Source organism: Galeopterus variegatus, unplaced genomic scaffold, assembly GCF_000696425.1.
Source record: "Galeopterus variegatus unplaced genomic scaffold, G_variegatus-3.0.2 Scaffold97, whole genome shotgun sequence".
Taxonomy (NCBI): Eukaryota; Metazoa; Chordata; class Mammalia; order Dermoptera; family Cynocephalidae; genus Galeopterus; species Galeopterus variegatus.
The window spans coordinates 92,025-119,571 of record NW_007726208.1 but is presented as its reverse complement, the minus strand read 5'-3'; the positions used below and the strand labels follow the sequence as shown (position 1 = coordinate 119,571).

Here is a 27,547-nt window from a genome sequence, read left to right as displayed (position 1 = left end):
GAGAGATTTTTAAAAAGATGTTTTTTCCCACCCCCCCAAAAAGGGGGGGGGGGGGGATTATTTTGCATATGTCAGGCTGTTCTCTTTCCCATTCACTACATTTCATTCACACTGGTCTTATTTCTTTGGTATATGAACTTGCCAAGCTTCTACTCACCAGACATGTGCTGCTTCCTCTGCTTGTTCTACTCCTGCCTCTGAGCTTCTCCTAATTAGATAATTCCTGGCGTCTTGCTTTAAATATCCTCAGGGAAATCTTTCCTGATCCCCTACTGTAGATAAGATTTTCCTGCAAAAGGCAAATAATAGCACTTTGCATTTCTCTTGCACTTTTCATTACGAAAATTATACACATATTTCTATAATTTTTTTTCTTTTTCATATCTGCATCTCCCCCTAGGCTATGAACTCTGTGAGTATGTCTGATTTATCATTCCACCCTCAACTAGCAGAAATTTTCAGTAAGTGTTTTTGAATGAATGTATAAATGTCAGAATTCTTTACCAAGAATAAGACTAAAGACCTGTCTTTAAAGAATTGCTACAAATATGATGTAATTAGCATATCAAGTGTATGTAATGGGAACTTCCAATTTGCATAAAATATTTGTCTTTTCAGTGGGTTATAGCATTTTCTTTTGACATGTTTTTGGATTCATGTATTAGAAAAGACTTTGTTTGAACCATCAATAATTGAGTCATAATAGACTTTGAATTAAGGTCTTTCTTGAAGTTTCAGAAAAACAGATTTCTATATTTTTGGAAGATACTAGGGTGTGTGAATTAATATTTAAATATGAGTATTAATTTGTATATTTCCATTTGTAATTGATTAAAATTTCAACTTTGAACTGTCTTAACAATAAGAAAATTTATTTAAATTAACAGTAATACCAAAAGCAGGGCTGTTCTCAGTGGCATTTGATATAGCAGCTCAAATGTGTTATATGAGACCCAGATTCTTTCTGTCTCTTCACTTTGCTATTCTTAGTGAGTCAGCTTGTCCTGAGGTTGGCTTTTCTTTGAGTTGCAAGATGGCTGTGGGGGTCTCAGGTGTCACACTGAGGCACAATAATGTCTGAAGGGAAAGGAAAGGAACCATCTTGTAGTTTGACTTTTTTTAGAAGAAAGGAAGTCTTTCCCAGTGGTCCCCCAGCTAACTTCCCCTCACTTATCATTGGCTAGTCTTGAACAACCATTGTCCAGGGGAATGGAATTATCATGATTAACCAATACAAATTACCTGGGGGTGAAATAGACGTGGGTATGTGTTTTAAGGGAATTTTTGCCCAAGGGTCAATGGTAATTAATAGCTCTTTTTACAATTCAGTCAATTGACGATTGAAAACTCAAAGAGGCAAACACCAGCCAGGAGGGGTTTTTAGTTAAAGTGCCCAACTTTGTATTCAAGATAACACTAAATAATAATTGGCTGTTACTTGTATTAGATGTTCAGATTTCTTTTGGTGAGATCTTTCTTTTTCATTATTTCACATATCTGTTTAAAATTTCGTGTTAGGAAATAAATGTGAAGAGATTTGACTCTGTTCAAAATCTGTGAGCATGACCTAGACACTGTTTCTCACCCTTGAGAGTAACTTCCTCCCCACTGGTACTCAAGATAGTTGAAAAATAAAGATTTCTGATTATAAGCTCCCATTTTCCATTTGGGAAAGTGAGAGGTTTCCTCTAGTCTCTGAAATAGACTTTTCAAAGTAGTAAGCACTGAAAATTCTCACACCATAGTATAGATTTAAGTGAAGTGTATTTTTATAATTTTTCTTTTTCTCCTTGTTATAATTTAGCCTTTGGAAATAGAATGGCCTAAGCCTTGCTGAACCATTCACCTAGTGGTAATTTTATTAAGAAGGAAGAGCATAGTTAAAGAGAATCATAACATGAAAAAATGGCAAGCAGAATATATATGAGATTGTCCAAGGATACCTGCCACATATGCATGGACTCCACCTAGATATATTTTACAGAAGAAAATTAGCTCTTCTTTTCTTATATTTATATGACCCATTTTTGTTGGAGATTTGTCTAGCCAATCAGTTCACTCATAAGAGCCCATCCAACCTTATAACACATTGCAATGGCAACCCCAGGAGATATAACATATAATAATCTTCATTTCCTTCATGTTATCAACTCTAGAGATTAAATATACTGACACATTATTTTCGTTGTCATTTATGACTTTAATATTTATGAACATATACAAATTCTCTTTCTCTATGTTTCCTATCTGCACAACCTCTTTATTTATTTTATTCTAACAACTTTATTGAGGTATGATTGACGTATAAAAAGCTGTACGTATTTAATGTATACAACTTGATGAGTTTGGAAATAAGTATACACCCATGAGACCATCATCACAATCAGTGCCATATTCATCATCTTCAAAAGTTTCCCTCCACTTCCTTTATTTTTTTTTATTTTTAAAAATGTTTTAAATATTTTTTTTGTAGTAAGAGAACTTAACATAAGATCTACCCTCTTAGCAAATTTTTAAGTATAAAATACAGCTTGTGGTGTACAGTAGATCTACAGAACTTATTCATCTTGCATAACTGAAACTTTGTACCCTTCATACCAACACCTGCCATTTCTCCCTCCCCGAGTCCTTGTTAACTACTATTCTACTCTGGTTCTTTGAATTTGACTATTTTAGATTCCTCATAAAAGTGGGATCATCTAATATTTGTTTTTCTGTGTCTGGTTTATTTCACTTATAATGTCCTCAAGTCCATTCATGTTGTCACAAATGGCTGGATTTCCTTCTTTTTTAAGGCTGAATAATATTCCATTATATGGATGTACCCTATTTTCCTTATCTATTCATTCACCAGTGGACATGTAAGTAATTTCCATATTGATGGAGTTTGGATGTGTTGTCCGCTCCAAAACTCATGTGGAAATTTGATCTCCAATGTGGCAGTGTTGGAAACTGATTGAGTCATGGGGGTGGATCCCTCATGAATGTATTAATGCTCTTCCTGGGGGATGGGAGATTAATGAGTGAGTCCTTGCTCTATTAGTTCCCGTGAGTGCTGATTGTTTAAAGGACCCTGGCACCTCCTCTCTCTCTCTCTCTCTTGCTTCCTCTTCCCATGTGATCTGCTTGTACCCACTGGCTGCCTGCCACTTTTCCGCCATGAGTAGAAGGAGCCTGAGGCCTGTGCCGGATTGCAACCATCCCAGAATCATAAGCCAAATAAACCTCTTTTCTTTATAAATTACCCAGTCTCAGTATTCTGTCATAGCAACACAAAACGGACTAACACATATCTTGGCTATTATGAAAAATGCTATACCGAACATGGGATGCAAATATCTCTGAGTTCCTGACTTCAATTCCTTTGGATGCATTTCCAGAAGTGGGACTGCTAGATTAAATGGTAACTCTGTTTTTGATTTTTTGAGGAAGCTTCATATTATTTTCCATAGTGGCTGTATCATTTTACATTCCCACCAATAGTGTACAAGGGTTCTTTTCTCTCCACAACCTCGCCAAACACTTATTATCTTGTCATTTTTTTTTAATAACAACCACTCTAACGGGCGTGAGGTAAATATCTAACTGTATTTTGATTTGCATTTTCCTAATGATTAGTGATGCTAAGTACCTCTTTTCATATTATGTCTTGGCCATTTGTATGTCTTCAAGGAAGGTCTGTTTGGGTCCTTTGCCCATTTTTAAATCAGGTTATTTGGTTTTTGCTATTGAGTTGTAAGAGTTCCTTATAATTTTTAGATATTATTCCCTTATCAGATATATGGTTTGCAAATATTTTTCCCCATTCCATAGATCGTCTTTTTATTTTGTCAATTATTTCCTTGCTATGTAGAAGTTTTTAGTTTGATCTGATCCCACTAGTCTATTTTTGGTTTTGTTACCTGTGCTTATGTTGTCATATCTAAGAAAAATCATTGCCAAGTCTGGTATCTAGAAGCTTTTCCCCTGTGTTTTCTCCCAAGAGATTTATTGCTTCAGGTTTACAATTAACTCTTCAATCCATGTTGAGTTGATTTTTGTTAATGATGTGAAATAGGGTTCATTTTCAATCATTTGCATGTGGATGTCTTGTTTATTCAATACCATTTAGTGAAGAGACTATTTTTTCTCAATTGTGTATTCTTGGCACACTTAGTTATTCACACTTGTGTTATTGTTGGCTGACATAGATATATGGGTTTATTTCTGGGCTCTCTCTTCTGTTTCATTGGTCTATGTATTTGGTTTTATGCCAGTACTATGTTGTTTCAATTACTGTAGTTTAAAGCATATTATGAAATCAGGAAATGTGATACCTCCAGCTTCGTTCTTCTTGCTCAAAATTGCTTTGGCTATTTGAGTCTTTTGTGGTTCCAAATGAATTTTAGGATTGTTTTTACTATTTATGTGAAAAAATGCCATTGGCATTTGGATAGGGATTGCATTGAATCTATAGATCACTATGGGCAGTATGGATGTTTTAACAATATTAATTCTTTTGATCCAGGAACACGGATTTCATTTGTTTGTCTATTCTTTTTTTTTTTTAATCAATATTTCATAGTTTTCCGTGTATAAGTCTTTCATCACTTTAGTTAAGTTGATTCTTAAGTATTTTGTTCTTTTTGGTGCTATCATAAATGTAATTGTTTTCTTACTTTCCTTATTGGATAGGTCATTGTAAGTGTATAGAAAGCAACTGAATTTCTTATGCTGCTTTTGTATCCTGCAACATTACTCAATTCATTTACTAGTGTTAGCAATTTTATTTGTGCGTGTGGAGGTTCTGCGGTTTTCTACATGTAAGATTATGTCATCTGCAAATAGAGACAATTTTACTTCTTCCTTTCTAATTTGGATGCCTTTTATTTCTTTTTCTTGCCTAAGTGGGTTTCTCGTAAACAGCATATAATTGGGTCTTGTTTCTATATTCAATCTGACAATTTCTGGCTTCTATTGAGATTTTAAGATTATTTACATTTAGTGTAATTGTTGATATGGTTGGATTTAAATCTAGACATTTTTTACAATTACTTCATATTAGTGTTATCTGCTTTTCGTCCCTTTACTCTTTTCTTTTGGATTAACTATTTATATTTTTTCCATTTTATCTCTATTATTAGCTTTTTAACTATAACTTGTTCTTAAAATTTTTAAGTGTGTCTATTTGATTTATAATATACATCTTTAGATTATTACAATTTACTTTCAAATAATATCATACTGCTTTACATGGCATAAGAAGTCTATGTTTTATACTTCCAGTTTCTCTCATTCCTTGGTCTATACCTGGCACACTTGTACATTTTACTTTTTCTCATGTTATGTAAATGCCACAGAATGTAACCTCACAATACGGTATTACTAATTCTTCTTTATACAATCTATTATCTTTTAAAGCAATTAAAAATAATGAAATTTTCATTTATGTTCAGCAGTTTCTATTTATTAAATGCACTAAGCATATTTCTGCTTCAATGTTGTTGCCCAAGATATTGCCCCTGCCTAAGGTAACCTTTTCCCTCCATCTGTATGTCTTACTCCTTCACTTCATTTGGTCTTGCTCAAATGTTAGCTTCTTAGTGAAAGTTTCCTTAACCACCCTGTAAAATGTTTTATTCCTTTCGCCTGGTTCACCTTTATGCTTACTTTGTTTTATTCTTTCTTCTGTAGAAATTGTCATTCTTTGTAAACTACATGAGGGTGAGATTTTTGTCTATTTTGTTAACTGATATATCCTTAAGTCTATAGTACATGGCAGGTGACTATTTACATTAAAAACTTAATTACTTGAATATTGGTTAATGTAATGGTCTGAATGTTTGTGTCTACCCCAAAATTCATACATTGAAATCCTGACCTTTAAGTCGATGGTATTAGTACATGGGGTTTTTAGAGGATGATTAGGTCATGAAGGCAGACTTCTCCTAAGTGGGATTAGTCCCTTTAAAAAAGAGAACCAAGGGAGCTTTTTTGCCTCTCCATTATGTGAGGACACAGTGAGAAGGGATTGTGTATGAGCCAGAAAGTGGGCTCTCACCAGACACCAAACCTGTTGGCACCTTGATCTTGGATTTGCAAGCCTCCAGAACTGTGAGAAATAAATTTCTGTTTTTTATAAGCCACCAAGTTTATGGTATTTTGTTACTGCAGCTTGAACAGACTAAGAGAGAAAAGTGATACCTAGAAGTGAGGGTGCTGTTCTAACAAATTCCTAACAATGTGGAAGCAGTTTTGAAGCTGGGCAATGGGTAAAGGCTGGAAGAGTTTTGAGGTGTGTACTAGAAAAAGCCTACATTGCTCTGAATGAACTGTTAAGGGGTGATTCTGGTGAGGGCTCAGATGGAAATGAGGAATATGTTATTGAATAATGGAGGAAAAGACCATTCTTGTTATAAAGTGGCAAAGAACTTAGCTGAATTATGTTCATGCCCTAGTATTTGGGGGAAGGTAAAACTTGAGTGATGAAAATGGATATTTGGCTGAGGAAATTTATAAGCAAAGTGTTGAAGGTACAGCTTGACTTCTCTTGACTGACTAGTAAAATGCAAGAAGAGAAAATTGACTTAGATATGAATTGTTAACCAAAGGCAAGCAAAATTTAAAAATGTGGAAAGTTTTTCACTTATTCATATTGGAAAAAAGATGAGAAAGCCTGTTCAGGAAAGAACAAGAGCATGGCCAAGTGACAGTTTGATCAGGAGATTAGTATGGATTGGCCATCTTAACAGAATCCAGGTGATATTCATCAAGACAGTAGAAAGATGTCAGCCATCTAAACAGAAGCCAAGATCTATTGCTCAAGATAATGGAAGTACGACCCCAAAGGCATTTCAGAGATCACTGGGGCTGGCCCTCCCATCACAGACCCTGAGTTCAAGAGCCTGGAGGGCCAACTGGGCCATCTGGTACAGTTTCACATTATGGGCTTCACTCCCTGCACTACATTTCAGTGCTTCTTCCTTGCCCTAGGTGTGTTTCTGGCAGGACACACTATAGCTTGCACTGTACCCAGCAAAGCTGTGGGAATGTGCTGCCTCCACCTAGATTTCAAAGGATGCCCCAGAGCCCTGAAGGGCCCATGCAAAGAAATGTCATGGGGCCAGGGCCACTGTAGAAAGCCTCCACTAAGGCAGTGTCCAGTGGAACCATGGGGGTAGCACTATACCAGAGACCCCAGACCAGTATAGCCACCAAAGAGTGATTCTAGCCTAGGGCAGACATAGGCGTGTGACCCAGGCACAGAGCCACCAGGAGGGAAGGGCTGACCAAAGCCACAGGGGCAGAGCCACCACCCCAGTGTGTCTAGAAGTGGAACCCCACACCAGTGGTATTAAATCAACATGAGACACAACTTCTTCCCTTGAGGAACTTATAATATGCAGCTATGTGTCTCTCATTTAGCTGTATGTGTATTTGAAAAATAATTGCAAACAGCTGAATGCATCTTTGGCATAAACTTGTAATTCAGCTTGACAAAGAGATTTATGTTAAAGAATAGTGAAATAGCAATAAATTATTCTTTATAGGAAGGCAACTGTTAAAAGCTAAGTTCATTCATTCATCGGATAGTTATTTAATACTGATCGTGTGTCTGGTGTTAAGTTCATATATTTTAATGGCAGAAATAGAAAATAAGCAAACATAAGCAAATAAAAAATTTAAGTAGTGATTAATACAATGAGGAATAAAGGGATAGAAGGTGCTGTGGACTATTTTAAGGTAGTCACTAAACTTTTCTCTGAGATGATTTTTGAGTGGTCACCTGAATGAAATAAGGGAATGAGACACAGTTTTCCTGAGAGGAATATTTCAAGCAAAACAAGAGCCTTTTAGTGCAAAAACCCAGACTGAAACATTTTTAATGATTTAGAGTAAAATATTGCTAAGCTAGAATAACTAGGAGATAAGATAGCCTGAATTAAAAAATATTTGAAAATGTAATTAGACACCTAAATAATATCTAGAACTAGGCCACCAAGATAGTTCCTATATACGTAAATTTAATTTAGTGGTAAGGATGATTTATATGTGACTTACTAGTGATTGAGACTAAATGTTATTCCTGTACTTCCTTAAAAAACAAATGTTATTTCTTTTAAGAAAACTATTAGTGTATTCATAGTGAAACTTCAGCAGGATTAGAAGAATTTGACTGAGGCCTTATTGAGTTGGTTTTTATGTAAAATCAGCATGTTTTATTGAATTGCAAACCTTTATTCCATTATGCTCAAATTTTTGGAATGTATATTGTTCCTACTAGCACGTATGAGTTAGTTCCAAAGAGAATTTCATAACTTACTAACCAATGGGACCTGATTTAATAATCTAGAAGCAGACATCTAGGATATTATCTTTTGTAGTATAAAAATTAATTGTATATCTATATAATAATTAATGTATAATATTAGAAACACAACTATTCTAGAATTTTATTTTCCATAGAGCAAATTTTGCAGAGGGAAAATTTATTAATATATTTCGCACATATTTATGAACTCTGTGAGACATATAGAGAGTAATCCTACAGATTCTGCTCTTTAGGATATTATAATCTAGGAGTGGACAAAATTATTAGTATAAAAGAAAATTAAATTGTGGTGTCTTTGAACAAATACAAGAATGTTTATCGAACTACTGTATATCAGGCAGTGTACTAGACACTGAAGGTACAGCTACAGCAATGAGCAAAAAAGTACTATCCGTGCCCTATGGGGTTTGCTATCTAGCTGGGGAAAAAAGACATTAGAATCAATAAAACTAATAAGATTTGATTATTTTTTAATATAATATTATTAGTCTTTCTTAATTTAATAAATTAATTAAATACAGGGCACTATGGGAACATACACTTAGCAAAAAGAGTACAACACATAACAGAAGAGTACTAACCTCAAGTGGGTTTGAAGTTAAGAAAATATGGGTCACTTTTAGCTAGGGATTCAGAAAGGGTCCATGAAATTTGTAATGTTTTAGATGGATCTTGAAGGGTGGGTAGAATTTGGGTGTGGGGAAGAAGTAGGAAGAAGCAGTGCTGATGGAGACCACAGCTTGAGCAGAATCATTAAAGTGTGGGGGCATGTTCAAAAGATCAAAGACTGTCCAGTTGGTAAGATGGACTCATTGAATAGGGAACATCAATGAAAATGGCTGAAAAGGGAGGTTTAGAGCTGTGAGAGCATACTATGGAGTCTGGGTTTCATTCAGTAGACAGTAGGCAGCTGAAAGAGACATTCGTGCAGAAAAGACACCATCAAAAAGGGTTTTCCAAAATATCTCTGGTCAGATTGCAGGGGAGAAAAAGTGAAAACAAGGAGAACATCTAAGACTGTATTATGATAGTTCAGTAAGGACATAATGAGATAAAATTTAACCCAAATCTTTGGATGTAATTATCTGCAGGTTTAATTATCAAAGGAAAATGTGTAGAGTACAGAAATAATTGAGGATTTGGGATCTAGTTCTAAGTCCAGATATTTGTCCCAATATTTGCCAATCTTACCTTTACCTCTCAAGCCTTACTTAACTCATCATTAAATGAGGCTATTAATAACTTCTGGATAGAATTGTTGGGTGAATTTGAAAAAAAAATCACTCAAATTGTACTTCCCCCCAAGATGGCATTTGGGGAGTTCACTTGAATTAATTATAGTTTCAAGTTGATGAAAAATGGTAATTATACAACTTTTCTTTCATTGTCTGCCTATTTTCTGTCAGGTACTGTGCTCAGCACTTAATTTATATTTTCTCTAAACCTCACTGCAGTCCAGAAATTTAGGGTCATTATTCCCATTTTTCAGATGAAGAAACTGAAGGTTATCAAGAGAGTACAAGGCTAGTAAGTGGTAGAACCTGCTGCTATCTGCAAATATTGGGCAATCTGCTTCATGTTTTCTTTATGCAGCAAACAAGAATGTCTGAGTTGTCATAAGAATAGTCATAAGATTTTTTGGAAAGAGAATATGTTTATTGAGAGATTCAGTGCAAAAACAAAACCATTTCAGAAATATGAAACTGAGATGAGTGAAGAACAAAAATAAAATAGTCATGCTGAATAAGAACAAAAATATCTGGATTTGATTATTCCCAGGAATTCAGTGTTTTAAATAAAAATCAGTGAGTTAATAGCATTTTAATAATATCAATAAACTTTATAGCACTTATACCACGTTAAATACATTGTCTCATTTTATTTTTATAAGAATGTACAAAGTAGATATTATTACACCCATTTTACAGATGAAAAACTGAGTCACAGAGAGGTTAAGTTTCTTGTCTAAAATCACACAGTTCATAAGTGTCAGAGCTGGAATTTAGAATAGAACAGCTGGTTCCAGAACCTATGTGTCTAACCACTATGCTATACTCTCAACTCAAATCTCTCACAATAAACTTTGTGACTTTTAATTGCCCATAGAGCAGATCATAATGAAAGACAGTTTATTTTTGGTGGCCGTCCGTTTTACTCTGCCGTATATCTATGGTTAAACACAGGGAGAGAGGGTCTTAGTCTGTGGATATTGCTGAGATTCACGGGTTCCTTTGTGTACTGCAAATTGCATTTAAAATAAATATGGTATTTGTTCTCTGTTGTTGCCTGTCTCCACTAACATGTGTGTATCACTGTGTGTGTGTGTAGTTGTGTGTGTGAAGGAAGGTCATTAACCTCAGTTAACCCATGTCATTAAAGACATGTTATTAACCATGGGCCTTCCCAGAAATGATGGCTTTTTGGCAATAAGTAGAGAGGACTGTGCCCAAACAAAATATCTATGTGTATCTATGCTCCAAGTTGAATACAAATATGTTAAGACATGTGTAAGACATAAAAAAAAAAAAAATTCCCCTCAGGGCTGTTGCTGTGAGAACACCTAATTAGCACATAAATATTTATGCTGCACATAGAAGAATGTACTATGTTTAATTTACATTTGGTTATTACATTTTTTTAGTACCAAGGATAATCAGATATTTAAATCCTCATCTTTATGGCATCGATTATTTGACGGATTCACTTCACCCACTTCAAACTAATTGCACAGCGTTTCTAATATTTTAATGACATTAAACATAGAAATAAGCCCAATGAGGAAGTTACATAAATGTGATCGTGAAGATCTGAATAATATTGGTCACACTTTATTAAAGGATGTTTAAATATTCCTCACAAAATCATGATTTTGAAGGTCAGCTATAAGGGGGGATAGATGTGGTATTGGACCTAGAACTCATAGGTTTAAAAATTTTTTTAAAGGAATTTTTGTAAAACTCATGAAATTGTTAATGATTTCCTGACATGTTTTCTATGCTTTCATATTCTATTCCACTATGTAAATAGGATTTAATAGGACTAACATATTTCCCCCCATGTGCAGAGCTATTTGACATTCCCGTAAAGGGTCAGGATACTATGCAATTTCTACCCACACCACAATTTTCCCTTCTCCGTTGCCTGTCAAACCAGTCATTTCTAGCTGATAGTAAGATAGTTTTGATGACTAACACATATTTGAAATCTCTCCAGTTTCCCAGCACTTTGCCAGTTCTTGATGCTTCTGAAGTCACTTACCATCATGACATTTACAGAATATGCCCTCTTCTGCCTTTTGGATAAAACCAAGGACATTTTTTGCAGTCCTCCCATTTGTGTTCCTTGTCTTTGAAATTCTTATCAAGTCCAAAGCAAATTTTGCCTCATCATGAAAATGCCAGTGTCATCACAACTTCGATGGCTGTATCATTCTAAGTGCTGCAGTGACACAATTAGCTCCTCCCTTTTACTATTCACCATTGCCAACATTTCTGACTCATGCTTTCAAGTATTGCTGGCAGTCGTACCATAGAAAGAGATCACCCAAAGAGAATCCCACTGCCACCAGTAGAACTCAATCAGACTGTTTAAACAATTAAAATGGTTTAAGTTCTCTTGAATTCTTACTTCTCATTCTCTATACAAAATATGTGGATTGTTTTCGTCAACTTTATCAATAAATCTTTTGAGAGGTAGTGAAAAATACTATTAAGTAGAGAGTTCTTGTTAACTTCCAAATAAACTTGATGGTCGTATTCCTGTTTAAAAAGTGCTTTCATGATAATGCAAGGTAGTTCTACTTGCAAGCAAGGAATAAAAGGGGCAGGATGTATTCAACCAGTGTTATGTGGCTGGAATACTCTCTTTATCACTCAAAAGCTAGCTCAGCTGTCACATCTTCTGGGAAATCTTTCCTATACCTTTTTCTGTACCTTTCCCAAACAACTTTGATTATTCAACTCTCCATGTTTTCTCATTGTTGTACTTGGTACATCTATTATTTTCCCTATGACATTATATTGACTTTATTATTTTATGTCTTTCTCTTCACCATGAGTCTCTTGAACACAGAGCCTTTGTCTTTTTCTTTTTTAATTTGTATCCCTGGCATTTAAAAAAAATTTTTTTTATCCCTTGTGTTTGAGATGTATTAGGCACACAATAAATAATTCTTAAGTAAAGTAGAATTATGAATAACAAAACAACATGTAACAATCCACCTGCCGACAATATCGTGCATGTGTTCAGGATATATTACAAGTTCAGTACTAGCAGAGCTTTGTCTAGAAACACTAGACATATTTTACATGAATAAACCAATTGCCATATTATTAATATGTAGTCCTGGGTCCTTTTATCATGAACCCAATAGTCATATAGTAAGACTGTGGAAACAAAAAAGTACTAGAAAACTTCTAATCTATTTGGATTTCAGAGAAAGTAGATAATACCCATATTTACAAGGCTGAGACCAAACTTTGCCTCTGCATCTACAAATAAAATAATGTAGTTTTTGAAAAGAGACATTTAAAAGATATACATGAAGTGTAGTCTGCTCCTTTCCCAGTAAATCTAAGAGGGTATTTTAGAAAGTTCATGGGAAGGTAGAATTAAAAGATAAAATGAATCTTTCCATGGACTTCTTGAAGTCTCTCATATATATTGTATCTCTGGATATACAGTTAGCTCAGAGAACAAGGAAGCTCAGAATTAAACAATCAGTACTAAACCAGCAAATAATTATTCAATATAGCATAAATGCTTTCTGATGATATAATCTTATGAAATCACACAGCCAACAGACAGACAGACACATACACACATACACACACCCCAACTGTATTAGGAAGTCTAGAAGTGGAAATGTGATGTCAATATATTTCAGTGGTGAAATGGTTCAATTCTCAATTTTACAAGTGAGTAAACTGAGGAACTGAGAGATGAAGTTTAAAAAGAGACAGTACTGTGCTTAACCATGTGCTATAAAGTGTTTCAGATTAGGGGCTTAAATCATGTCAAGAAAAAAGGATGGAAAAAAATCCCTAATATGTAGCTAAAACTTAAACCTTTTGCTGATCTTATCTGACTCCTTAATTATGCCATCCAGACAATATCTAGCAGTGATGTTTGGTGATTAAGGAAGTTTTACTCTAGCTTGACAATATCTCTTTCATCATGTTAGTGTCCTCCTGTGAGTTCTATAATTCACCTGAACCATATATGATTACATATATTTCAATTTAACTACTTAAAAGAGTACAAATGGATTAACTGAGAATTCTGTAATGAGAATAATTTGGGCAATGATAGGCTATCTTACATACCTTTATCATCATTGCATTTGTAATTCATTATTCTTTAATCTAGTCAAAAATACTATGCCTTTTCGGCATATTTCCATATTTCATTGGATTTTGAACAGCTTTGTTCTGTGGAGATTCTTATAACCTAAACGATATACTTAGGCAAGGCATCAGTGACTGGGAACACATAACAATCTTGGATGTATAACAGTCTCTTCATTGTGCCTAATATAATAGACACTCATGCCATTTGATGTAAAAATATATAATTAAGGTGGCCAATTTCTGCATACCTCTACTTAAACTACACTAGTTAGAACCCAATTAATTTGTCATAAAAACTTCCATTTTAAGAAAAACTCTATAAAAGAAATTGTGGGAGGATTGTTTTTTTGGCTACCGTCCTGGGGATCTGAGCCCTTCGCCTCCGTGTTAAAACACTGTGCTCAACCAGCTAACCTATCCTGCCAGCTTCAAACTACAGACAGAATTACTATATGATCCAGCAATCCCACTTCTGGGTAGATACCCAGAGGAACGGAGGTCATCATGTCGAAGGGATACCTGCACTCCCCTGTTCATCACAGCTCTGTTTACAATAGCCGTGAGTTGGAACCAACCAAATGTTCATCAACAGATGACTGGATAAGGAAATGTGGTGTATATACATAATAGAATACTAATCAGTCTTAAAAAAGAGTGAAATTCTGCCATTGGCAGCAACATGGATGAGCTTGGAGAAAATTATGTTAATTGTAGTAAGCCAGGCACAGAAAGAGAAATACCTCATGTCCTCACTCATAAATGGGAGCTAAGAAAAGAAAGAAGGAAGGAAGGCCACAATAAAACACCGAACTTTCAGAAGGACAGAAAAGACCTATAGTTACCAGAAGTGGGAAAGGGGGAGAGGGAGGGGGGTTAGGGAGTAATCGGGCAAGGAACACAAAGAGTAGTTATGATTTGTAGTGATGAACATGCTAATAATATTGATTTGATCATCACATACTGTACACAAATACTGATAGTCAACTCTGTACCCCATAAATATGTATGATCAAAAATAAATAAGTTTTTAGAAAAAAAATTGTAGCAAAGCAACTCTATTTCACTTGCCCCAATTCTTAAATAGAGATTCTTAAAAGTTCAAGACTGAACTAGCTCTAGTCCCTCTCTAATAGGAGACTGTCATATGTCCAATGGTGAGCCATCTTTGATAAACGCATATATAATCATAGATCTCACTACAACCAGTTATTGGGAGGGGGCAATCTTTCTTGCCTGCTTTTTTAGGCATGATTCTGGTGCTTATCATCAAAGAGCCTGCCTCTGAAAGAAGACATAGATCTTAGGCTTAATTACTAATGTACTCAGGTGGCATAGTGGGGGCGGGGCGTGGGAGGGTATCAAAGGTTATAATTGTTTGCTCTCTTGATTAGAACATTTCTGAGACTGTCTAGAGAGAAAGGTGTGAGACTGACCTGTTTTTATATACAACTTTTGGTCTCACTGTGATAATGTAGTTAGTCTGCTTTATCTAGCTGAGTTAGGTCATAAGAATGAAATAGCAACAAATACTTGGACTTAGGAAAAATGTAAGCAGGAGCTATCTCAGGGAATATAGAAGGAATTCTTTCTGCTAAAGCAACTGAAATGCTTCTCTTACTACCTAAATTTTAACTGATGAAATGTTCGTTGGTTTACAGCTGCTTTTCCAGGATAATTTTTTCAATGGTCAATTCAGTCAATAAGCCAAATTATTTTCCACTGTAGGCACTCATGCACTTTCCATCTGCAGAAACAGACTTGCGACATTCCACAAGAAGCAGATTTCTTCTCATTCTTCATTTCTCAGCATAATATTCCCTTACAAAAAGGACTTCCTTACTCATTCTTTCCATGTAGTCCCCTTCCCCCCATCTAACCTATACCATCTTTTTAAAAATTGAAACATAGTTGATTGTATATATTTGTGGGGTACAGAGTTGAATATCAATACCTATGTGCAATATGTGATATATAATCTTATTTTTGATCACAGACATCTTACTGTTCTTCATAGCTCTTATCAGCTTATAATGATCTCTACATTTACTGGTTTTATCAGTCTGCTTTCAGACTGTAAGCACCATGACATCAGACACCATGTATTTGTATTTTGTTCACTGTATATCTAGTACCTACGTATTAGTGCCTCAAACATGGTAGATGTTTATGAATTAATTGTTTGCTGAATATTAAATAATAACTCTTACAGTCCAGAATTATTTAGCCTTTGTATGCAAACAGTTTTTCTGGGGCTAGGATCTAGATTTTTTTTTTTATTTACAATTTGTTCATTCATTCATTCAAAGAGCAGCAACATTTATGTCAGGAATTATGCTAGATTTTAGGGTTAGTTAGAAAGTAGTATGATAATCTGTTTTTATTCTCAAAGAAGCTTATGGTTTCTGACAAGTTCTATTATGTAGTTCTTTAAACATTGTAAAATACCTTCATAATTTAATCCTCACAACACCCTTAAAAGGTGGGTGATATTATTATCCTAATTTAATGGATGAGGAATTCTTAGAGAATCAGAGACATCAGGAAAACAGGGTCAATACATGATCAAACAAAGAATTGAACCCAGGATTTCTGATGCTAAATTTCATGCTCTTTCCAATACTGTTCCTGTATGACCACTATTATTGTAACCATTCAAGTTTTATTTCTATTCAAATCACCAAAAGGCTTAAGTTCCTGTATTCTGCTTATTTTAATACATTTTAAAAAATGATATAGACTTCACAACACTGATGCAATGTCACAATGGTGTCATTTTAGTTGGTGTCCACATTGAAGAATTAATGGATAAAACATTATCCCAGAAGATTTTAAACAAAGATGTGGGTTTTATTTTAAATATTCTGGCTTTGTAACCTTCAGCCTGAAGATCAAGATTTTATTTCAATTCTGCTGATTGATATGTGAAACCAGCTAAACTAGTCACAGAATTTTGGCAATGAAAATTAATAGATTTATATTTTTGATGTTTATGCATCTAATGATGTTTGTTATTCATTTCACAACAAATTCAGAAACAATGATTTTCATAAATTATAAAGAAAAATAACAAGTATGAGTAACTTTTATAGTAATTGTACTGAAACCCATAGCTAACATTATAATTAATGGAGAAAACTGAAAGCTTTTCCCACTAAGATCTGTTAGAAGGCAAAGATGCTCACTCTGTTTCTATTCAACATAGTACTGGAAGTATTAACAAGAGCAATAAGACAAGAAAAAAATAATAAAAGACATCCAAATTGGAAAGAAAGAAGTAAAATTATCTCTATTTGCAGATGGCTTGATCGTATATGTAAAACACCTCAAAAATCACACACAAAAAAACTGTTAGAACTAATAAATTCAGTAAAGTTGCAAGATACAAAATCAACATAAAAAAATTGGTAACATTTTTATACATAAATAACAACCTAACTGAAAAAGAACTCAAAACAATCCATTTCTGCTAGCATCAAAAAAATAAAATCCCTAGAATAAATTTAACCAAGAAGATGAAATATCTATACACTAAAAACTTTAAATATATTGAGGAAAGAAACTGAAGAAAACACAAATAAGTAGAAAGATATCTTGTGCTCACAGATCAGGAGAGCTTATATTGTTAAAGTGTCTCTACTACCCAAAGCAACATACAGATTCAACACAATCTCTATCAAAATCCCAATGGCATTTTTCACAGAAGCAGAAAGAAATTTTTCCTAAAATTTGTATGGAATCATAAAGGACACCAAATAGCCAAAACAATTCTGAGAAAGAAAAACAAAGTTGGAGGCATCATACTTCCTGATTGTAAATTATATTACAAAGCTATAGTAATCAAAACAGTATGGTACTGGCACAAAAACAAACATATACACCAATGGAACAGAATAGAGAGCCCAGAAATAAATGCAAACATATACAGTCAACTAATTTTTGAGAAGGGTACCAAGTGGACACAAGGAAGAAATGATAGTTTCTTCAATAAATAGTGTCAGAACAACTGGATTTCTATATACAAAGGAATGAAATTAGATCCTTACCTTACAACGTACACAAAATCAACTCAAAATGGACAGAAAACTTAACCAGAAATTATAAACCTCCTAAGAGAAGACATAAGGGAAAAGCTCCTGGAAATTGGGCTTGGCAATAATTTTTTTTGAATAGTATGTCAAAAACTAGGGCCACCAGAGCAAAGATAAATAAATGGGACTACATCAAAAAATCTTCTGCAACAGCAAAGGAAATAGTCAACAAAATGAAAAGGCAGCCTGTGGATTGGGAAAAATTATTTGCAGGCCATGTATTGGACAAGAAATTAATATTCAAAATTTATAAAGAACTCATATAACTCAATACTAGAAAACAAATAACCCAATTAGGAAATGGGCAAAAGACCTGAATGAACATTTTTCCAAAAAATAAGATATTAAAATGGCAGACAGGTATGTGAAAAGGTACTCAATATCATTAATCATCCAGGAAGTACAAATAGCTGCTCTTGCCACAAAAATGACAACAAAAAAATGGGTAACTATGTGAATGAGGGATATATTAATTTTTTTACTATAGTAACCTTTTTACTATCTATATGTATCCCATGATATGTTGTATATCTAAAACATACACAATAAAATTTATCTTTAAAAAGGCTGTTAAAAGTTTCCATTTATCATCCAACTCATATTCAGATTTAAATGAGCAAATAATTGTCCTATGCAAATCAAGAGAAACATAGAAATATATAAAGTCATTAGGAATTTTAAATGTCATCAAAATAAAACAATCTTTTTCAAATCTTGAACCAGTTACACATTTGAAAAAAAAATATTTAACATATGGCCAAATTCTCAAAGTTTATTGCACACTTAAGAATGCCTTGAGTGCATTTTGCTTTGTTATTATGCTCACCATAGCATTTTGCAACAGCCTAACCAACCAATTTTTCTATTATTTTCTGAATACTTTGTTGGGTTTTTTAAATAACCTTATTTTAGCCCATTAGGTAAACACCATTTCCTTTGTAATTGGCTGTTATCTGCATGCTGTTCCTGACAGCTACACTTTAAAACATGCAAATGAGTATTTGGTAAAACTTATTTCAACTAGTACATGAGACAAAAATCAGTATTCCAGTTACCTAAGACTGAAAATAGCTGGTCATCAGACAGAAGAAATTCAGTTTAAAACTAAATATGACCATGATTTTAAAAAAAGTCTCCTTTACAATGACGCATTGTTATCATGACATGATACTTGGTTATCACCCCATAAGTTTGATAAAATTTGATTCTTGTCATTTCTTGTTTCTTGAAAGGCTCTGAGTGCAACAATGAAATTGATAAAACTTAGGGGAAAAAAGAGAGTGAGAATAATTTTGAAAATTACAGCAGCCATTAATATCCACAAACTAATAATCAAGAATACTTATTGCCATAGATTTTGGGAATAGAAACTTTAATTATGGGTGAGAAGGAAGGCATCGCATATGAAAACATTAGTAATTTTTTTCCTGTGTTGTATAGTTCCATCCTTAATAGTTGTTTTTATTAGAATTGTAAACAGGTATTAGTGATATAACTAAAATAAAATGAGTCAAAGAGAAAGGGCATAAGACATACACTTTCCATTGGGCCGAGAGCCAAGTGTAAGTGTAAGCAAATTGCTTTTTTAAAACAATATTGGTGTCTATATTAGAAATACCTTCTCTTCCTTTAATCTTCCTCACCTTGCCTGGAGCTAGTCATTTACTTGGACATCCAAACAAGTGAGCCGCTAATCTTTTCATTGTCCTGTAGGTAATCAATCACTCAACACAGATCAAGGACTGGAACGATATTCATCTCCTCCTCTCCACCCCAATGCCAAAGCCTTAGCTCAGGCCCTCATTGCCTCTCTCCTGGACCTTCGACATGACCTCTAAACTGGTCTACCTGTATGCAGGCATGTCCTAATCTCATCCTCATTCACAACTGTGTGGTTATTCTAAATTCTCGGTCTGATTAAAATTTTTGTTGGATCTCCAGCTCCTGCAGGGTAAATTTCCAGCTCTTTACTTTGGGTTATGAGACTCCTCATGAGCTAGTCCCAGGCCCACTGCTTTACTACAGGGCTGTGAAGGACTTGCAGTCTTGAACATATGCTGTAGACCTTTCATTCTTTGAGAGCAAAAACCATGTTTTATTTATATTTTTATTCTCAGTACTAATTATTAGTAATGAATTCTGTTTCACATCCTTACCATTTTTTCTCCACACATGCTGTTTTCTTTGTTTTCTCTTTCTTTCCACGTGGTGAATTTTTATTTCTCAAAGTTTTAATAATGTTGCCTTCTTAATAAAATCTTGTGATAGCCCTCCAAAAAGTTAGTTGCTCTCTCTTCTTGTACAAACTTATTTTGCCACAGGTCACACCATACAGTAATTACTTGTTTTCATGTCTGTCTCCCCTTTTAAAGTGTGAACATTCTAAGGCAAAGAGTATGTCTTAAAATGTTAACACTTTTAGTGATCTAGAACAGTTTCTGAAACATTTTGATGTGGTAGGTACTGGTCTAAGGACTATCTATTATCTCATTTAATGAAACAAGTTTACAATAAATACTTATTAAATAAAATTAAAAGCATAAAAATTTACAAGAAGTATCTCACTTGCAAGATAAGACAATATTAAATCATATTTGGAGATTCAGAAAATGAAGGAAATGAATGACAACTTTCAAGTTGGAGAAAGATCATTTAAATGGCGTAAGGTATTTTGGTAGTGGACAAGCGTACCAGTGGGGACAGGAAAGAGTCAAGTCGAAATGAAAGGTGTTCTTGGGCACTGGAGTCTTATCAAGTACAATTCACAATTTGTGATTTCACTGCCAAATGTTAATAAAATGGAACAAACCATAATCAGGTCTTCAAAAGTAAAATTGCTAGTTTTAAAACAAGCCATAAAGATATTTTTAAGAATATTTTTTAAAGTAGTCATATTGAAATCTTTTATTCTTAATCAAGTAAAACTGGTGAGAATATTATATAATTTTGTTGCTAAACGCTTCCTTATTTAAATTACACAAAAATGTTATTTATAAATTACCTTTTTAAAAAGTGAGTCTTTGTATTTTACTGCCCAAATTTCAAATTGCCAGTAAGACAGACAAAATGCAGTGGGAAGATATCCTTACTTGAATGGCAACATCAGTAGAACTTTATTTATTTATTTATTTATTTATTTTTCTAAAAGATGACCAGTAAGGGGATCTTAACCCTTTACTTGGTGGTGTCAGCACCACACTCTCCCAAGTGAGCCACGGGCCGGCCTAACATCAGTAGAACTTTAAAACTTGAACTGTAGGGCCAGCCCGGTGGCGCACTGCTACAGTGCGCCGCTTGGGAGCGTGGCGGCGCTCCCGCCGAGGGTTCGGATCCCACATACAGACCGGCCGCTCACTGGCTGAGCGAGGTGCGGACGCAAAGCCGTGGGTTGTGATCCTGTTGCCGGTCCCGGTCCGGTACGGGCATGACACTGAGGGTTGCGATCCGTTGCCGGTCACGAAAAAAGACAAAAAGGAAAAAAAAAAAAAAAACTTGAACTGTGATTGGGATGTTGGGGGGAAGGTATGCAAATTAAAACCTAGTGTTCTTTTCAAGACCTAAGTATTCCACTGTTATTTAGCAGTATAAACTATTTTATAGAGGAATCGTCTTATTATTTTTTTTCTTTCTATTACCACAGACCAGTTGAACTTTCAGAAGCTGAATACCCACAAGTTGAATATCAAAGAAGAGAGCAATTTTGGGACCCTATACGGCTAGCTCTTTTCACATTGGCAATTGCGGCAATCATAGGAATTGCGATTGGAATTGTTACTCATTTTGTTGTTGAGGGTAAGTATCCAGGTCACATTTCTATTGCCTAAGTACTCCATGACTTAGTATCTTGAAATTCTTTGTTGTATAAAAAATGACATTTGCATGATATTAAAATTTTAATTACTAATCTTTTATTGATGTTAAATTATAGTTTGCTCCCACATTGAGCTCTGTTGTTACATATTTCCACCTAGTGAAGCATGCGATATACATTACCTTGCTAGACACATCTAAAATAAACCCATATAAAAAGAGAAAAAAGAATGAAAAGATTATCCTCAGAATAAAAACAAATGATATCATGTGCTGAATTTAATATATTTTTCTCAGAATCAATATATTAATGAGCTGCCTCAAGAAAAGCTCATGATGTAAGAAAGGTTACTTGAAAAAAATACCTTTGAAGGGCTAAACAGCAAGTATTATTTTTTATGGAAAAACAGGTTATTTCATGACTGGGGGAGAAGGGAAAGCTAAGAATTTATTCCTAATTATATGTGAAAATGGATAGTCAGTACCATAGTCAAGCCAAATGACAATTAACCAAGATTTATTTACCCCTTTCTTTGGTTTGTATATTTATAATCACAGGAGATTGAGACTTTGCCTCAAATTTTAGGGACTCATATCAGTCATAACAATAAAACCACATTTGAAAGACCTCCAAAGAAGAAATGAAGTATTGTCCAACATGCCCAGTTTACCTTCCTACCTACTTTACTGGGATATTGATAATATCCATTTCTTAGACTCTCACAGAATAAAAGCACAAACCAAGTTACCCTCTGCAATTTTATCTTTCTTATTAGTAATTTCTTTGGGTTAGAAAGTAATGAAGAAGTTTCGTGTTTAAAATGCCTTCTGCTCCCAATGCTGCAAGTGTCAAAAAAGAAAAAAATGGAAGTATAATAAAAGTAATGGCAAAAAAACATTTTTAAAAAAACCTATCATAGTTTTTGTTGTGATGGGCTGAATAATATCCCCTTCCTACCTGAAGATGTTCATGTCCTAATCCTCAGAATCTGTGAAGGCTACCTTATACTGCAAAAGGGACTTTCCACATGTTGTTAAGGATTTTGAGATGGGAAGATTATTCTGAATTTTCTGGATGGGCCCTAAATGATAGGTCCTTATAAGAGAGAGGCAAGATCAAAAGAAGAAGGCAATGAGTGTGACTAGAGGCAAAGGGAGAATGGAACAATTAATACATGACCATGTGGCAAGGAATGAGGATAGTCTCTAGAAAAAGGCAAGAAACAGATCCTCCCCCTGGAACCTCCAGAAGGAACCAGCTCTACCAACATTTTTATTTTAGCCCTGTAAAACTCACGCCAGACTTCCGACCTACAGAACTGTAAGAGAATAAATTTGTGGTGTTGTAAGCCACTAAATGTGTGGTAATTTGTTATAGAAGCAATAGGAAACTAATACGGAGGTTAACTCTCAAGGATTTGAGAGATCACTCACTAGGACTTTCCATGCAGATAATTGAAGAGTTTCCTAAGAATAAATGGACATTAAGTAAGAGAAGGGAGAAAGCAGACTATGACAAAGGATAAACAAATAGAAGAGGATAAAATAGAGGTATTTAAGATGATACATACAGCTTTAAAAAGTAATATAGTCATTCTTACATGATAAGAAAGTCAGTGAAGGAAATCACATTGTAGTAACCAGAATAACAAGTAGAAAAATTATTTTAAAAATATGGCTTTTGACAGGGATGGCCAGTTAGCTCACTTGGGAGAGCATGGCACTGGTAACAACAAGGTTACAGGTTTGTATCCCCATAACAGCTAGCCACCCAAAACCAAAACAAACAAAAAAATTCTAAAAAAATATAAATAAATAAAATAAAATACAGCTTTTAAAGATTATAAACGAATGGATCTAGAATTCAAGGGTCTAAAAATAATCAAATATGTCAAATAGTCAAAATAGAAATAAGGATTTTAGCAGACTTAGTTGTAAAAGTTACATCACCTGATTGTAGCATATTTGGTGGATTTATTTTTATTCTAAAGTTCACGATAATTATGAATGAACAGCTTTCACTGTATTATAATATAATTAAAAATGGGCAATTTTAAAATAAGGATTAATAAGATAATTCAGTGACTTTTAGAATATGGTTATTTTATCAATGCTTTTCAGCCAGTATCACAAGGAATACATCCATAGATGGGTTTATTACTCGGTGCAGAGAAGGAGAGCAACGCCATGGGGTTACCACGCGGTGTCTTAGTAAGAGATTGTTAAAGATGATGCATTAGAAGATTTGGGCTCGTGTTAGGTGATTTGGGGAAGGGTTAAAGAAACTGGGTCTTTTCTCTGAATAGAATGCTGTCAAAAAGCTGGAGTAACGCTGTCATTGGGTATCTAGATGAATATTATCTAGAAGGCAAGAATAAGGAAGTGAGGCTAAAGCTGTAATTAATTGTCAGAGAAGCAGAAGTCACTCATAATAGCCAGGCTAGGGAGCTGTTCCATTTCTCTTTGTTTTATTTTATTGTTTTGAACAATGTTCTTGTCTTTGTCTGAGCTCATACATATTACAGAATGGTCTTGCCTTTGTCTTGACCTATTATAGTCACAGATGGCTTTGTCCGATGTTGATGTTCAACAGAATACCAGGCTCCTGGATGTTGGGGCTACTTTTTCTTTTTCTCAGAAGGTTTTGTATTTACAACTCCATAGATATTTTTTATGCTACTTTGGTATCACTTTAAAAGACACTTTCTGTGTTATTAATTGACTAGTTAATGCTTAATAGAATTCATGTCTCTAACTTTTTACAAGTGCACTTCAAAAAATTCATGGAAAAAGATAATACAAATCTTTCCATGAACTTTCTAAAGTGCCCTCTCATTATCATGATAAAAAAACTGACAAACTGATGTGTTCTTATTTATTCTCGGGATTTTCATTTGGTTCCTCATTTTTTATTTTATCAAAGAGAAATAAAATTTTAAAAACTGCAATTCTATTTGAACACTGAATAAATATAACAGCATTGTACATATTTTTTTGAGGCTTGCTTCTACTCAGCATTGTTGCAGGAGTCATCCACCTTACTGTAGGTAGCTTGAGTCGGTTTATTTTCATTATTGGCTAATGTTCCATTGTCTTAAACATGCTATAATTTACTCATATATATAAATGTTCATGGTCATTTGGGTTATTCCAGGTTTCAGATGTTAAAGCAATGCTGCTGTGAACCTTCTTATACAATATCTTGGCACCTATGTGCAAGAGTTTGTCTATGAAACATGCAGATGTAGAATTGCTGGGTCATGGGGCATGTACATTTTTATATTTATGAATAATACCAAACTGTCCTCTACCAGCACTGTGTGGCAGTTGCCATTGCTCCATATCCTCACCAACATTTAGTATTACCATAGTTTTCCACGTTTGTTAATTTGGTGTATCTTATAGTTTAGTCATTGTAATTTTAATTTGTATTTACCTTATTAAGGACCTATCCATGTATCAATTGGTCATTTGGGTTTCCTGTTATTCTGAAGTGACTGTGTAGTTATTTTTCCCATTTATATTGCATCATCTGTCATTTTGTATTGTTTTTAGTAGTTCTTCTTGAATATATGTCCATTGTCAGTTATATGTGCTGCAAATATCTTCTGCCAGTAAAAACATTCATGGGATTGCAAGTTGTTTGCTTTTTGTTTGTTTTCTTGTTGTTGTTGTTTTGTTAAAAAAACAAAACTAAAAAGTTACTGAAATTATATAGTAAATTATATTTTTTCAACAAACATTTTCACCACCCTAGTTATTTTTTCAGGATTATTTATGATCAATTATCCATCTCCTGTTGTAGGGTAACAACAAATATGCTTGATAGAGTTACATGAAATAATTTGAAGAATTTAGTATTTAGAATTGTATTTCACAAATCCAGAAACCCAGTTTTCTGAAATAATTTTAAAGTTGGATCTTTTGGAAATCTAAAGAGTAAAGCCTACATTAGGATAATGTCATTTGTTTTCTCATTCTGTAAGACTGGATCCACTCCCAGGAATGTAGGGATTACATTCTCCCATGAAATTTAGAGTCAAATAAACATGGGTTTTAATTTCTGCACTGTCATATAGTAGTCAGGTGATCTTTGCAAAATATTTTTCTACTTCAACATGCTTCAGTATTCTTATATAAAGAAGTATAACATTATTTCTGCTTCAGATGTTTGCTGTGAAGATTAAATTAGATAATTTGTATTTCATGCATGGTATTATATAATAATTTCTCACCGATATTTGCCATTATTAAACTGGGTTTCTACAATTGATCTTGCGTAAAAATTCCTTTAATGTTCAATTTCCTCGTTGGTGAAATGAGCTGACCATATAATAAGGACTCAATAAATGACAAAAGTGTTCAAAGCATATAATGACAATTCTATAAAATAATAGGAATTATTTAATACAAAAGTTCAGCATTACCATAATGTAATTGTTATAACAACTAATATAATAACTGTATCATATATTACTTACATTTTTAGATCTTTTAAAAGCACTTAAGTATATAATAAAATTACTTTTTCTTCAGCATAATTAGAAAGGATGGTTTTATCCAACTGGGAAAAATCTTAAAGAGAATATTTGGATATGTATGATAGTGAATAAAATAGCTCTGTCACTTTGAGATAAATCTTAATTTAAATCTTTTTGTAATAGAACTTTCATTGTGAAATCTTGTCAAGATGTGCCTGGAGAAGTAGCTTGAAACCATTAAATTTAATAAGACAATACATGTGAGAGCTGATTAGACAAGGCTTAGTATCTGTTAGGAACTTGGTAAATATTGATTGATTCATCCATTTATCCATCAATTAAAAATAAAGCCATAATCTTAAAAATAAAAATAGTCGGCAAAACAACAAAATGGAACACAAATTATTGGGGTAAAATGTCATCCCTGATGCATCCTTCTCAACTTCTCATTTTGAATGAACAAAATGTAAATTTTTAAAGTAAGAAAATGCTTAGGATCATTTTTTTTAAATTTATTTATTTTTATTGAATCAAAATTGATTATAAACATTTTGGGGGTTCAACATTGCGATATGTTGATCAAATCAGTATTACTAGCATATATATTGTTACAAACCCTAATTATTCTTTATGCTCCTTGTCCAATCTCTCCCCATCCCTCTCTCTCTCTCTCCCCCCTCCCCCCTCTAATTACCCTAGATTTCTCCTTTCCTTCTGAAAGAATAATGGTTACTCTGTCGATTTGTTGCCTAGATGATCTGTCCAATGCTGAGAGGTGTGATCAGGTCCCGTAATATTATCATAGAGCAGATGCTTCTTCTGTCACTCTGAAATGGGCTTTGTGGAGAGAGACATCCTCTTCTTTTCTTTATCTCTGCTGGTGACTTTCCTGTGTCAATGTACTCCAGTGGTTGGCGAATCATCTGCATGGTGGTTGTGCTGTCTAGCCACTTTTGCAGCAGCCATGGTTATTGTGGTAGCTGTGGTGGGCCACCCACATGGAGGTGATGTTTTGGCATGCTCTTTGGTGCTGGCAGTGTGGCTGGTTATGGGGTGTGTCTGGTCCCCGGATCCATGCCTCAGGTCCCTGGGTGGGCCCTGAGGCACTGGCACAGTGTGCATGGTTGTGGGAGGGTGGTCCACTCCCTGGCTCTATGCCTCGAGTGCCCGGGTGGGCCCCGAGGTGCTGGCATGGTGTGCCTGGTTGTGGGAAGGGTTCCAGTCCCCTCCTCCATGCCTTGGGTCCCTGGGCAGGCCCTGAGGCACTGGTGTGATGTGCCTGGTTGTGGGAAGGGTTCCAGTCCCCTTCTCCATGCTTCGGGTCCCCAGGCAGGGCCCTAGCTGCTGGTGCAGTGTGCCTGGTTGTGGGAGGGGGTTTCAGCCCCCTTCTCCAACTCTCAGCTTCCTGGGTGGGCCCTGAGGTGCTGGTGCAGTGTGTGGTTATGGGAGGGGGGTCCAGTTCCTTTCTCCAAGCCTTGGGTCCCTGGGTGGACCCAAAGGTGCTGGTGT

The 27,547-nt window shown here is 34.7% G+C and overlaps 1 protein-coding gene across 1 annotated transcript in view; it reads left to right on the top strand.

Annotated features, from left to right (window-relative positions):
* The window catches only part of TMPRSS11F (transmembrane protease, serine 11F), a 91,024-nt gene that overhangs the window by 9,987 nt on the left and 53,490 nt on the right, over positions 1–27,547 (top strand). Inside the window, exon 2 of the mRNA XM_008583307.1 lies at positions 21,388–21,539. Coding sequence (XP_008581529.1) covers positions 21,388–21,539 — 152 coding nt within the window. The remainder of the gene's footprint in view (positions 1–21,387; positions 21,540–27,547) is intronic.